The sequence below is a fragment of the Physella acuta genome, unplaced genomic scaffold, assembly GCF_028476545.2.
Source record: "Physella acuta isolate Inbredline_101_S28 unplaced genomic scaffold, ASM2847654v3 ptg000258l, whole genome shotgun sequence".
NCBI classification, from domain to species: Eukaryota; Metazoa; Mollusca; class Gastropoda; family Physidae; genus Physella; species Physella acuta.
Genome location: NW_026731777.1, coordinates 510230 through 522508, shown reverse-complemented (window position 1 = coordinate 522508; position 12279 = coordinate 510230). Strand labels below are relative to the sequence as shown.

Genomic DNA, 12279 nt, shown 5'->3' with positions numbered 1-12279 from the left:
TACTTGCCCAGAAGGATATTCTTCCTGCGGGGCTGTCTACAAACGGAGACATCACTGCAGTCATTCAGACAGTTGCCTGCGATGACACCTACAGGGTTCTGGCTGGTGATCACAGTCCCTGCAACACCAGGGTCGGGGTGAGGGGTGGGGTAGAAGTGGAGGGATGGGGTAGAAGTGGAGGGGTGGGGTAGAAGTGGAGGGGTGGTAGGGGAGGGGTGGAAGTGGAGGGGTGGGAAGGGTGGGGTGGGGTGGGGTAGAAGTGGAGGGGTGGGAGGGGAAGGGTAGATGTGGAGTGTTGGGAGGGGAGGTAGGGGAGGGGGGGTAGAGTTCTATTCAAAGAGATTCAAACAGAGGCGTAACGACCCTTCCCGGCGCCCGTTTCATTTTGGTTTCAATTTGGCCCCCCTCCCCCATATATATTTTATATATTTATAATGCAAAACTGAAGCTAAAATGTGCTTTTAATTTGTTTAACAACCCATTTTGTCGCCCCTAGGGTCGGCGCCCGTGGACATATGTACCCCCTTCCCCCTCGCTACGCCTCTGTAAGCAAAAATGATCTATAATGAAACTCATGAAGCTTCACAAACAAATTACAAATTATGTTTATATTAATTTAGAAACGTCCTATGTTTCAAATTGAAATCAGAAAGCTATTATTATCACCAGCAAATGTTTGATGTTTTTAAATAGAAAATAGACCACGAATGCAGGTTAGACTTTATACACTTAGTTATGCACGAAGCTCTTTCTGCGCCTATTAGAGGTTATGTGAGTCTAGACAGATCTTAATTTGATTTGTAGCCAACTTTAAAATCTATTACAAAGTGGCATTGGGAGTAGCTGTAAAGTCGCCTGAATAGCACGTTACCACGGGAACAATTTTTTGTGTCTTATGAAATAATGTTTAGTTGGTACTGACTAACACGACACTCTTATGTAAGACAAACAGAGGCGTGGTATGTAAGACAAACAGCCGGCATGTAAGACAAACAGCCGGCGTGGTATGTAAGACAAACAGTGGCGTGGTATGTAAGACAAACAGCCGGCGTGGTGTGTAAGACAAACAGCCGGTATGTAAGACAAACAGCCGGCGTGGTATGGAAGACAAACAGCCGGCGTGGTATGTAAGACAAACGGCCGGCGTGGTATGTAAGACAAACAGAGGCGTGGTATGTAAGACAAACAGCTGACGTGGTATGTAAGACAAACAGAGGCGTGGTATGTAAGACAAACAGCCGGTATGTAAGACAAACAGAGGCGTGGTATGTAAGACAAACAGCCGGCTTGGTATGTAAGACAAACAGAGGCGTGGTATGTAAGACAAACAGCCGGCGTGGTAGTAAGACAAACAGATGACGTGGTATGTAAGACAAACAGCTGGCGTGGTATGTAAGACAAACAGCCGGCGTGGTATGTAAGACAAACAGCCGGCGTGGTATGTAAGACAAACAGAGGCGTGGTATGTAAGACAAACAGAGGCGTGGTATGTAAGACAAACAGCTGACGCGGTATGTAAGACAAACAGAGGCGTGGTATGTAAGACAAACAGCCGGTATGTAAGACAAACAGAGGCGTGGTATGTAAGACAAACAGCCGGCTTGGTATGTAAGACAAACAGAGGCGTGGTATGTAAGACAAATAGCCGGCGTGGTAGTAAGACAAACAGATGACGTGGTATGTAAGACAAACAGCTGGCGTGGTATGTAAGACAAACAGAGGCGTGGTATGTAAGACAAACAGCCGGCGTGGTATGTAAGACAAACAGCCGGCGTGGTATGTAAGACAAACAGAGGCGTGGTATGTAAGACAAACAGAGGCGTGGTATGTAAGAAAAACAGCCGGCATGTAAGACAAACAGCCGGCGTGGTAGACAAACAGCCGGCGTGGTATGTAAGACAAACAGCCGGCGTGGTATGTAAGACAAACAGCCGGCGTGGTATGTAAGACAAACAGCCGGCGTGGTATGTAAGACAAACAGCCGGCGTGGTATGTAAGACAAACAGCCGGCGTGGTATGTAAGACAAACAGCCGGCGTGGTATGTAAGACAAACAGCTGGCGTGGTATGTAAGACAAACAGAGGCGTGGTATGTAAGACAAACGTGGAAGTTAGAAGTCAATGACGACATATCGAATGAACCCATTAATAGAACCAGAGTTTCTTCTAGACATCTCTTCGCCCCCCCCCCCTTAAGGAAGTCTACCGCCCCTCTCCCCCCCCCCCCCGAACGAGATGGAATTTATGTAGAAAACATACACTCTTACCAGAGTCCGCCCCCCGCCCCCCCCCCCACCCCCCTAAGTCTGGAAGAAACACTTGATAGAACCAATAACAAAAGATAAAACAATCGAACACAGTATAAGCATTACAATCGATAACAAAGTCCAAAATAATAGAATAGTCGAACAATAGAATCGATATCATTGTAAAATGTAATCGAATATAATAAAATCACTGAAAGGTTGACAAGGTAATCGAATACAGTACAATGTCTAACCTGTTAAATGAAGTGGGGTCTCTACAGTGACGTCACATCGGCTTGACGTCAGAGCTTCATGTCTGATGAAACCAGTAAAAGTTGAAGGTAAACATTCCACATGAGGTTGTTTCGAGAATATTTAAAACTAGCTTTACTATCCCGTTGGGGAAAAAATCGATACGGGCGTTACTAAACGATTAATGTTTATTACTTCCTCTTCCGTCAAGCGGTGATTAAATAATTATTATTTATCGTTAACTTCCCTTGAATAACACGTGCATTCTGTATTTAGAATTGTGCTGTTTACATCATTCAGGGCAAAGCTTATTTAAATTAAATGAACAAAGCATATATATATATATTGAACTTTTTTTTTAAATCAGGGACTAAGTATCAAAAGTTTCAATTAGAAATACATTTGCCAATGATATTTATCAGTGTATATTATATAACTTTTATTAATTCTTATAGAATATAAAATATATCAGGACGAATACCTAAACACTTGATACATACATTTTAACACAACAAAACTATTTAGCCATACATATTGATTAAACTATTTAGCCATACATATTGATTAGATTAAACTATTTAGCCATACACATTGATTAAAATATTTAGCCATACATATTGGTTTGGTTGAGCCACTATGTTGACCGTCTAAAGCCTACCTGCCCATGTTGACCGTGTAAAACCTACCCGTCAATGTTGACCGTCTAAAACATACCCGTCAATGTTGACCGTCTAAAACCTACCTGCCCATGTCTAAAACCTACCTGCCCATGTTGACCGTCTAAAACCTACCTGCCCATGTTGACCGTCTAAAACCTACCTGCCCATGTTGACCGTCTAAAACCTACCTGCCCATATTGACCGTCTAAAACCTACCTGCCCATGTTGACCGTCTAAAACCTACCTGCCCATGTTGACCGTCTAAAACCTACCTGCCCATGTTGACCGTCTAAAATCTACCTGCCCATGTTGGCCGTCTAAAACCTACCTGCCCATGTTGACCGTCTAAAACCTACCTGCCCATATTAACCGTCTAAAACCTACCTGCCCATGTTGACCGTCTAAAACCTACCTGCCCATGTTGACCGTCTAAAACCTACCTGCCCATGTTGACCCTCTAAAACCTACCTGCCTATGTTGACCGTCTAAAACCTACCTGCCCATGTTGACCGTCTAAAACCTACCTGCCCATGTTGACCGTCTAAAACCTACCTGCCCATGTTGACCGTCTAAAACCTACCTGCCCGTATTGACCGTCTAAAACCTACCTGCCCATGTTGACCGTCTAAAACCTACCTGCCCATATTGACGGTCAGTGTGTCCTCTGTCCACACCACTTGGTTAGGTTGGGCCACTATGTTGACCGTCTAAAACCTACCTGCCCATGTCTAAAACCTACCTGCCCATGTTGACGGTCAGTGTGTCCTCTGTCCACACCACTTGGTTAGGTTGGGCCACTATGTTGACCGTCTAAAACCTACCTGCCCATGTCTAAAACCTACCTGCCCATGTTGACGGTCAGTGTGTCCTCTGTCCACACCACTCGGTTAGGTTGAGCCACTATGTTGACGGCCAGAATGTTGTTCAGTCTAATGCTCACGGTCGTGGGTTCGTCGCCAGTCAGGACGATGAGGATTGGGGTACTCCTGGGTGTAGGGGTACAACACTGGGGTCAGTTTATGGGGGTCAGTTGTAGGTATTGGGGTCAGTTCACTGGGGTCAGTTTACTGGGGTCAATTCACTGGGGGCAGTTTACTGAGGTCAGTTGTAAGTAGGCCTACGAGAGTCAGTTGTGGTGGGTATGTTGTAGGTAATGGGGTCATCTGTACTGGCATCTGTTTGAGTACTTAGGGTCAATGTGAGAACTAGGTCATGCCATAATCACGTGAGCAGGCACTTCAATAACAGGACGTTTAAAAAAATTGTTTTAAGCCACGAACATATTTAATGTTTTAGACATTATTTGACACCTTATGGATCGAAGTACCATCTTGTCTCTCTGGTCCGTCAAACATAACAGTTTACTGAACCACGCAATAAATAAAGACAATAAATAAGACAGTTCTACTAGAAGTACTAATTTAAGACGGTGTATTGAACCACGTACTTTTGTAATTAAGACACTTCTACTAAATGTAGTAAATTAAGACAGTGTAGGTATACTTATTGGGAAGTGTAGATGTAGTACCTAATACCTGTGTAACGTCTGAATGTAGTACATACGACCCGTGTAAATATGAATGTAGTACTACGACCTGTGTAGCATATGAATGTTGTACCTACGACCCGTGTAAATATGAATGTAGAACTTACGACCCGTGTAGTACTACGACCCGTGTACCTACTGAAAGGTGTGAATGTAGTACCTACGACTTGTGTAAATATGAATGTAGTACCTACGACCCGTTTAAATATGGATGTAGTACCTAGGACCCGTGTAAATATGGATGTAGTACCTAGGACCCGTGTACCTACGTAAAAGTGCGGATGCAGTACCGTCGACCGAACCCCGCCACAGGCACGACATGAATGACGTCACTCTCATTTCTGTCCACATTTCCCACAAACAGATCCAAGCTGAACTTAGCGTTGCCTCTGTACACAATAGCACCGGATATTCCCGTTGATTCTGGTCTATTTATAGAACAGCAAGTAATATTGTGATAAAAAAGTTATCAAAAGTGTTAACAAGAATAAAAATGTTAAAACGTGTTTAAGCCAAACGAACTAAAATATGAGGATCTTCTTTAAAAAATAAAATACGGCAACACTATTTAAATAACTGTAAAGGATAACGTAGGTCGCTTATAAAATAAAGTTTTGATTGAGGCCAGCAAATAGTGCAGTTAAGTGCAGGAACATATGAAATAAACAGTAAAAATAGAGAATGTACGAATTGATCCTACATGACATACAATGAACCTACATGACATCTGTTTAACCTAAAGACTTTAACTGAACCTACATGACATTAGTAGAGCCTATATGCAATCATCTGAATTTACATGACATCAAATCAACCTGCATGACATAAACTGCACCTACATGACATACAATGAACCTACATGACATCTGTTTAACCTAAAGACATTAACTGAACCTACATGCCCTTAGTTGAGCCTATATACCATCCTGAACCTACTTGACATCCAATAAACATACATGACATTAATTGCACCTGCATGACATTGAGCGAACCTACATGACATCCACAGGAATGTCAAAGATGGCGGCCCACGTCTGAATGACACTTCGTGTGGTGACGTTAGCTGGACTGACGTAGGTCACCGTCTGGGTCACCTTAGTGCACTCGATGAACGGGCTGATGACGTGTGCCTGGGCAGTGCTGCCCGCTGGCAGACGGGGCAGATATGCCACGAAGTAGTCTCCCATGGTGCTGCTGGGGAGGGCTGGGGGAAAAGGGGTGGGGTCGGGATGTTTTTAGGTACATAACAATCTCATCAAAATATCAGTTAGTACTGATTGTAAAAAAAAAACACCTATTAAACCTTAACACGATCCTTCCTGACGGTGAACCTTGACCTCTAGCCTGAACCTGAGATGTGTTCAGCATATTTTAATATTCTGTTCTCTAGAGAGCTGTGTGTATTTTAAATTGCAAGTAGCTAAGTGTTGAAAACATGTTGGCTATTGAAATTGAGAGGTCAGAATTGACTGATAAAATTACAGCCATTGAGAGATTCAAGTTGACTGGTAACATTACAGTCATTGAGAGATTCAAGTTGACTGGTAACATTACAGTCATTGAGAGATTCAAGTTGACTGGTAACATTACAGTCATTGAGAGGTTCAATTTGACTGATAAAATTACAGCCATTGAGAGATTCAAGTTGACTGGTAACATTACAGTCATTGATAGATTCAAGTTGACTGGTAACATTACAGTCATTGAGAGGTTCAAGTTGACTGGTAACATTACAGTCATTGAGAGGTTCAAGTTGACTGATAACATTACAGCCATTGAGAGGTTCAAGTTGACTGGTAACATTACAGCCATATCATGTAGTTAATAATGTGGTTCGTAAATTATTTCAATATTGCTTTAGTTAAAATTTTAGAATTTCAAAAAAAAAAATGTGGACTATTTTTCTTGAATAATTTGCTCGAGTTTAGCGATCAATTAAAATGAACTTACCGTTTGAAGACCACCATAGTGTTGACAAATAAACAAAGACATGCACAAAGCTATAGCTGGTCGGCTAAAATATACAAAGACAAAAGAAATTACTCTAAAATATAAGAATATTCATAACGTTACCAAATGTCATTATCTAGTGATATGACACATACAACTACCAAATGACATTAGTGATATGACACATACAACTAGTAAATGAAATTATCTAGTGATATGACACATACAACTAGTAAATGAAATTATCTAGTGATATGACACATACAACTACCAAATGTCATTGTCTAGTGATATGACACATACAACTACTAAATGTCATTGTCTAGTGATATGACACATACAACTAGTAAATGAAATTATCTAGTGATATGACACATACAACTACTAAATGTCATTGTCTAGTGATATGACACATACAACTACCAGATGACATTATCTAATGATATGACACATACAACTACCAAATGACATTATCTAATGATATGACACATACAACTAGTAAATGATATTATCTAGTGATATGACACATACAACTACCAAATGACATTATCTAGTGATATGACACATACAACTAGTAAATGAAATTATCTAATGATATGACACATATAACTAGTAAATGACATTATCTAGTGATATGACACATACAACTAGTAAATGACATTATCTAGTGATATGACACATACAACTACCAAATGTCATTATCTAGTGATATGACACATACAAATACCAAATGACATTATCTAGTGATATGACACATACAACTAGTAAATGAAATTATCTAATGATATGACACATACAACTAGTAAATGACATTATCTAGTGATATGACACATACAACTAGTAAATGACATTATCTAGTGATATGACACATACAACTACCAAATGACATTATCTAGTGATATGACACATAAAGTTACCAAATGACATTATCTAGCGATATGACACATACAACTAGTAAATGACATTTTCTAGTGATTTGACACATACAACTACCAAATGACATTATCTAGTGATATGACACATACAACTACCAAATGACATTATCTAGTGATATGACACATACAACTACCAAAATGACATTATCTAGTGATATGACACATACAACTACCAAATGACATTATCTAGTTATATGACACATACAACATGTACATTACTCTAGGGCCAGGAAAGCATTTAACCATATCGAGCCAGTGGCATTTTCTAAGGTCTAAAACAATCAAAACATAACATCATGTGTTTGTGTGAACTGAGTCATCGCGTTTTATGCGGCGCAGTGTAAAACGGCGCAGCATCTTTTGTCATTTGGTGCGCACACATTCAAGCTTCCTTGAGAGTGCTTATTTCATCTTAGGATAGATATCTCGGGGAAATTAGCATCGTGCTCAAATTTATCTCGTGTGCTGTCGATGTAATAAACAGTGACGTAATGATTTTTTTCGAACTTGACGTGTAGGTCAAAATATATTATCGAGTCTTATCAAACTTGTCAATTTTGGAAGAGATCTGTTCAATTTCAACACTAGCAATAGATCGTGTTAATTTGACAAAAGTTCCATTTGTCTAGCGACGTTTACTGATACACAAAAATATTTAGGTCGAGTGTGTTAAAAACTGGATTAAAAATATTATGCTTTAATGATAAAACATTACAGGAGAAGAATATTCAATTACACCTTCCATGACTTAAGCGGATGTGAGCGTAAAAAATCACATTTCTTGTTTTTTGTCATTATGTGTTTATTTAACTTCTGGATACTTTGTCCATTTTTTTATATTAAGAAAATAATAATTTTAATTAGAAATTTTCTGTCTATGTGCTTAAATTAAAATACCATTTTTATGACCCAATTAATTAAAAAAGAATCAGTGTTTCCCAATCTTACAAGCTCTATATGAAAAGTTTTATATCCGTCATAATATTGTATTTGGAATCATTGGAAAGCTGGATTTCTCATGTATTTAATAATCTTAATTTCAAAAAGTTGTCGTGATTAAAGTTTTAATATGTACTGAAATATAAGCAGTTTAAATTTGATTGCTATAAGTGCATAAATTAAAAAGCCTTAGCATTTTTAAAATACCGAAAAATTCAAAATGGCGGAGGTTTTTTAGGTTTCCATTACAACCAAAATTATTTTCAACCCCTCTTTTTTGCTGTTCAATACTTACTCTTATGTGCCAAAAATGGTAATATTATTCAAACGGCTTTAGATCGTAAATGGAAAAAAAAACAGAAAAAAAAACCGGTGCATAACCCCTTAAGGAGTATAAATGCAACTAACCTAGTTACACCACTGATATTGCAACTAACCTAGTTACACCACTGATATTGCAACTGAGCTAGTTACACCACTGATATTGCAACTAACCTAGTTACACCACTGATATTGCAACTGAGCTAGTTACACCACTGATATTGCAACTAACCTAGTTACACCACTGATATTGCAACTAACCTAGTTACACCACTGATATTGCAACTAACCTAGTTACACCACTGATATTGCAACTGAGCTAGTTACACCACTGATATTGCAACTAACCTAGTTACACCACTGATATTGCAACTAACCTAGTTACACCACTGATATTGCAACTACATTCCCTTAAAATCGTGATCGATTATGTTGTAATTTATCTTTTAAAAAGCATAACAATGCAAAAAAAAAAAATTCCTGGTTATAAATTACACAAACAAATTCTTTAAAAAAAACGGTTTGTTTTACTTATATTTTTACTTGTAAAAACCAGCAGCATACATGAATAATACTTTTCGCATTTAAAGAGAAAACAGAAATTACAAAATTAATGAGAGTCCATGAAGGATGTATGTAGGATGACTATGCTGGATGAAAGATTGTGCAGCAGAATAAAGGATGACCGATAGTGCTATAGAATGATTGATGACAGACTGTGTTGTAGAATGATTGATGACAGATGCTGTACGACGACTCAGTCTGCCGCGGACGAGCCTGTAGACGTGTAGGACGACGTGTCACTTAAGTCAGACGGTGACGTCATGTCTGACGAAGGCACACTGACGAAACTCTTCTTTTCTAACGGAGGCATAATCAGACTTCCCACACTCCTTCTCTGCGGCATAATCACACTTCCCACACTCCTCCTCTGTGGCATAATCATACTTGCCAAGCTTTTTCTGCGAGGTTCTACTGGAACATTCTGGGAGCTAGGCTGGAGGCTCGTGGGCTGGCTCGTCGCGAGTTGGCCTGAAGGATGGCCCGTGACGGAATGGCCGCTGACACTGTGAATAAAGCTGCTCCTCTTGACCAGTTTCCTTCCACGTATGGCAGCAACCGTCGTCAGTATGCTCACACGTGTGCTCTCTCTACACCTGAGTGGAGGGGGTGGGGGTTAGATGGTTGGGGCTTTGTGTATGTGAGGTGTGTGGGTCAGGTGTGTTGGGCTTTGTGTAAGTGAGTCAGGTGTGTTGGGCTTTGTGTAAGTGAGTCAGGTGTGTTGGGCTTGGTGTAAGTGAGTCAGGTGTGTTGGGCTTTGTGTAAGTGAGTCAGGTGTGTTGGGCTTTGTGTAAGTGAGTCAGGTGTGTTGGGCTTTGTGTAAGTGAGTCAGGTGTGTTGGGCTTTGTGTAAGTGGGTTAAATGTGTGGGTCTTGACTGTGGGCAAGATGTATATGGGTTAGGTGTGTGCATGTGTGTGTGAGGTAGGTATGTATGTGGGACTGTATGTAGGTATGTATGTGGGACTGTATGTAGGTCTGTATGTGGGTCTGTATGTGGGTCTGTATGTGGGTCTGTATGTGGGACTGTATGTGTATCTGTATGTGAGTCTATATGTGTGTCTGTATGCGGGTCAATGAGTTGAAGGTCATTTTGAAGTATGTGTGTCATTATGCAGGCCAGGTGTGTTGTTTAGCGTGTAAGCAAGGTGTCCGTCATTACACGCCATAATGACAGCCACTACACGCTAGCGATTGTTGGCTGACTGTGTCATAACTACCTATGGTGATAAATGTGTTGTGTCATAACTACCCGTTGATAGCAAACCCTTTACCGTTTTCCTTTATATATATATATATATATATATATATATATATATATATATATATATATATATATATATATATATATCATATAATGTTTTCAATAATTCGATGTCATATAATCGTGCAGACAATGTTGAAACATACCTTCCATATCGTACCTACAAGATGACGCCCAAAACGATATACCGTCAAATCTATCAAATAAACCGAGTTTTTTGGCTCAAATCTAACATATAATTTTGGTGATGAGGGGGGTGTCTCAATTGTAACATATAATTGTGGTGATGAGGGGGTGGGGGGAGCTAAGAAGACATGCTCAATGTCATACCGAGTTATACCTACATATTTATCATACAAGACCTAAAGGACCAAGGTTTACCTACCATGTATTGTGAGGATGATGGAGGCAGTGTCTAACCTACACTATAATAATCTTGGTGTGTATCATAGTTATTGTAACTGTATAGGCTCTGTCATACCTACCATATAACAGTAAAGACGATGGAACTAAATAGGCACATGCTTAAAATGGGCGCCAGCATGTGAAACAACAGCTTCGAATCTGTAGATGATCAGATACAAGTATAATAATATAATAATAAAATAATATAATAAAAATATATTTAACAAATGAATAAAGTCTGATCTCTCAATCGTTGTAAAACTTTTTCTCTAATTAGAACCAAGAAAGCCGTACGTGAGTGTAGGCAGCTAGTTGACCCTACCTTGACAGAACCCCTCCACTGACCCTACCTTGACAGAACCCCTCCACTGACCCTACCTTGACAGAACCCCTCCACTGGCCCTACCTTGACAGAACCCCTCCACTGACCCTACCTTGACAGAACCCCTCCACGGACCCTACCTTGACAGAACCCCTCCACTGACCCTACCTTGACAGAACCCCTCCACTGACCCTACCTTGACAGAACCCCCCCACTGGCCCTACCTTGACAGAACCCCCCCCCACTGGCCCTACCTTGACAAAGCCCCTCCACTGACCCTACCTTGACAGAACCCCTCCACTGGCCCTACCTTGACAGAACCCCTCCACTGGCCCTACCTTGACAGAACCCCTCCACTGGCCCTACCTTGACAGAACCCCTACACTGGCCCTACCTTGACAGAACCTCCCCCCTCCCACTGACCTACCTTGACAGAACCCCTCCACTGACCCTACCTTGACAGAACCCCTCCACTGACCCTATCTTGACAGAACCCCCCCACTGACCCTATCTTGACAGAACCCCTCCACTGACCCTACCTTGACAGAACCCCTCCACTGACCCTATCTTGACAGAACCCCTCCACTGACCCTATCTTGACAGAACCCCTCCACTGACCCTACCTTGACAGAACCCCTCCACTGACCCTATCTTGACAGAACCCCTCCACTGACCCTACCTTGACAGAACCCCTCCACTGACCTACCTTGACAGAACCCCTCCACTGACCCTACCTTGACAGAACCCCTCCACTGGCCCTACCTTGACAGAACCCCTCCACTGGCCCTACCTTGACAGAACCCCTACACTGGCCCTACCTTGACAGAACCTCCCCCACCCCACTGACCTACCTTGACAGAACCCCTCCACTGACCCTACCT

At 41.1% G+C, this 12279-nt stretch overlaps 1 protein-coding gene across 1 annotated transcript; it reads right to left on the bottom strand.

The window, feature by feature from the left end:
- Nucleotides 1-9604: 9604 nt before the first annotated feature.
- On the bottom strand, nucleotides 9605-11411 carry LOC131938848 (uncharacterized). Its single transcript, XM_059297071.1, has 3 exons — nucleotides 11399-11411; nucleotides 11157-11235; nucleotides 9605-10004 (listed from the first exon to the last, which is right to left on the bottom strand). Exons 2-3 carry the CDS (start codon nucleotides 11213-11215, stop codon nucleotides 9605-9607), a joined length of 459 nt encoding a protein of 152 aa, XP_059153054.1. The 5' UTR covers nucleotides 11216-11235; nucleotides 11399-11411.
- Between the last annotated feature and the right edge of the window lie 868 nt (nucleotides 11412-12279).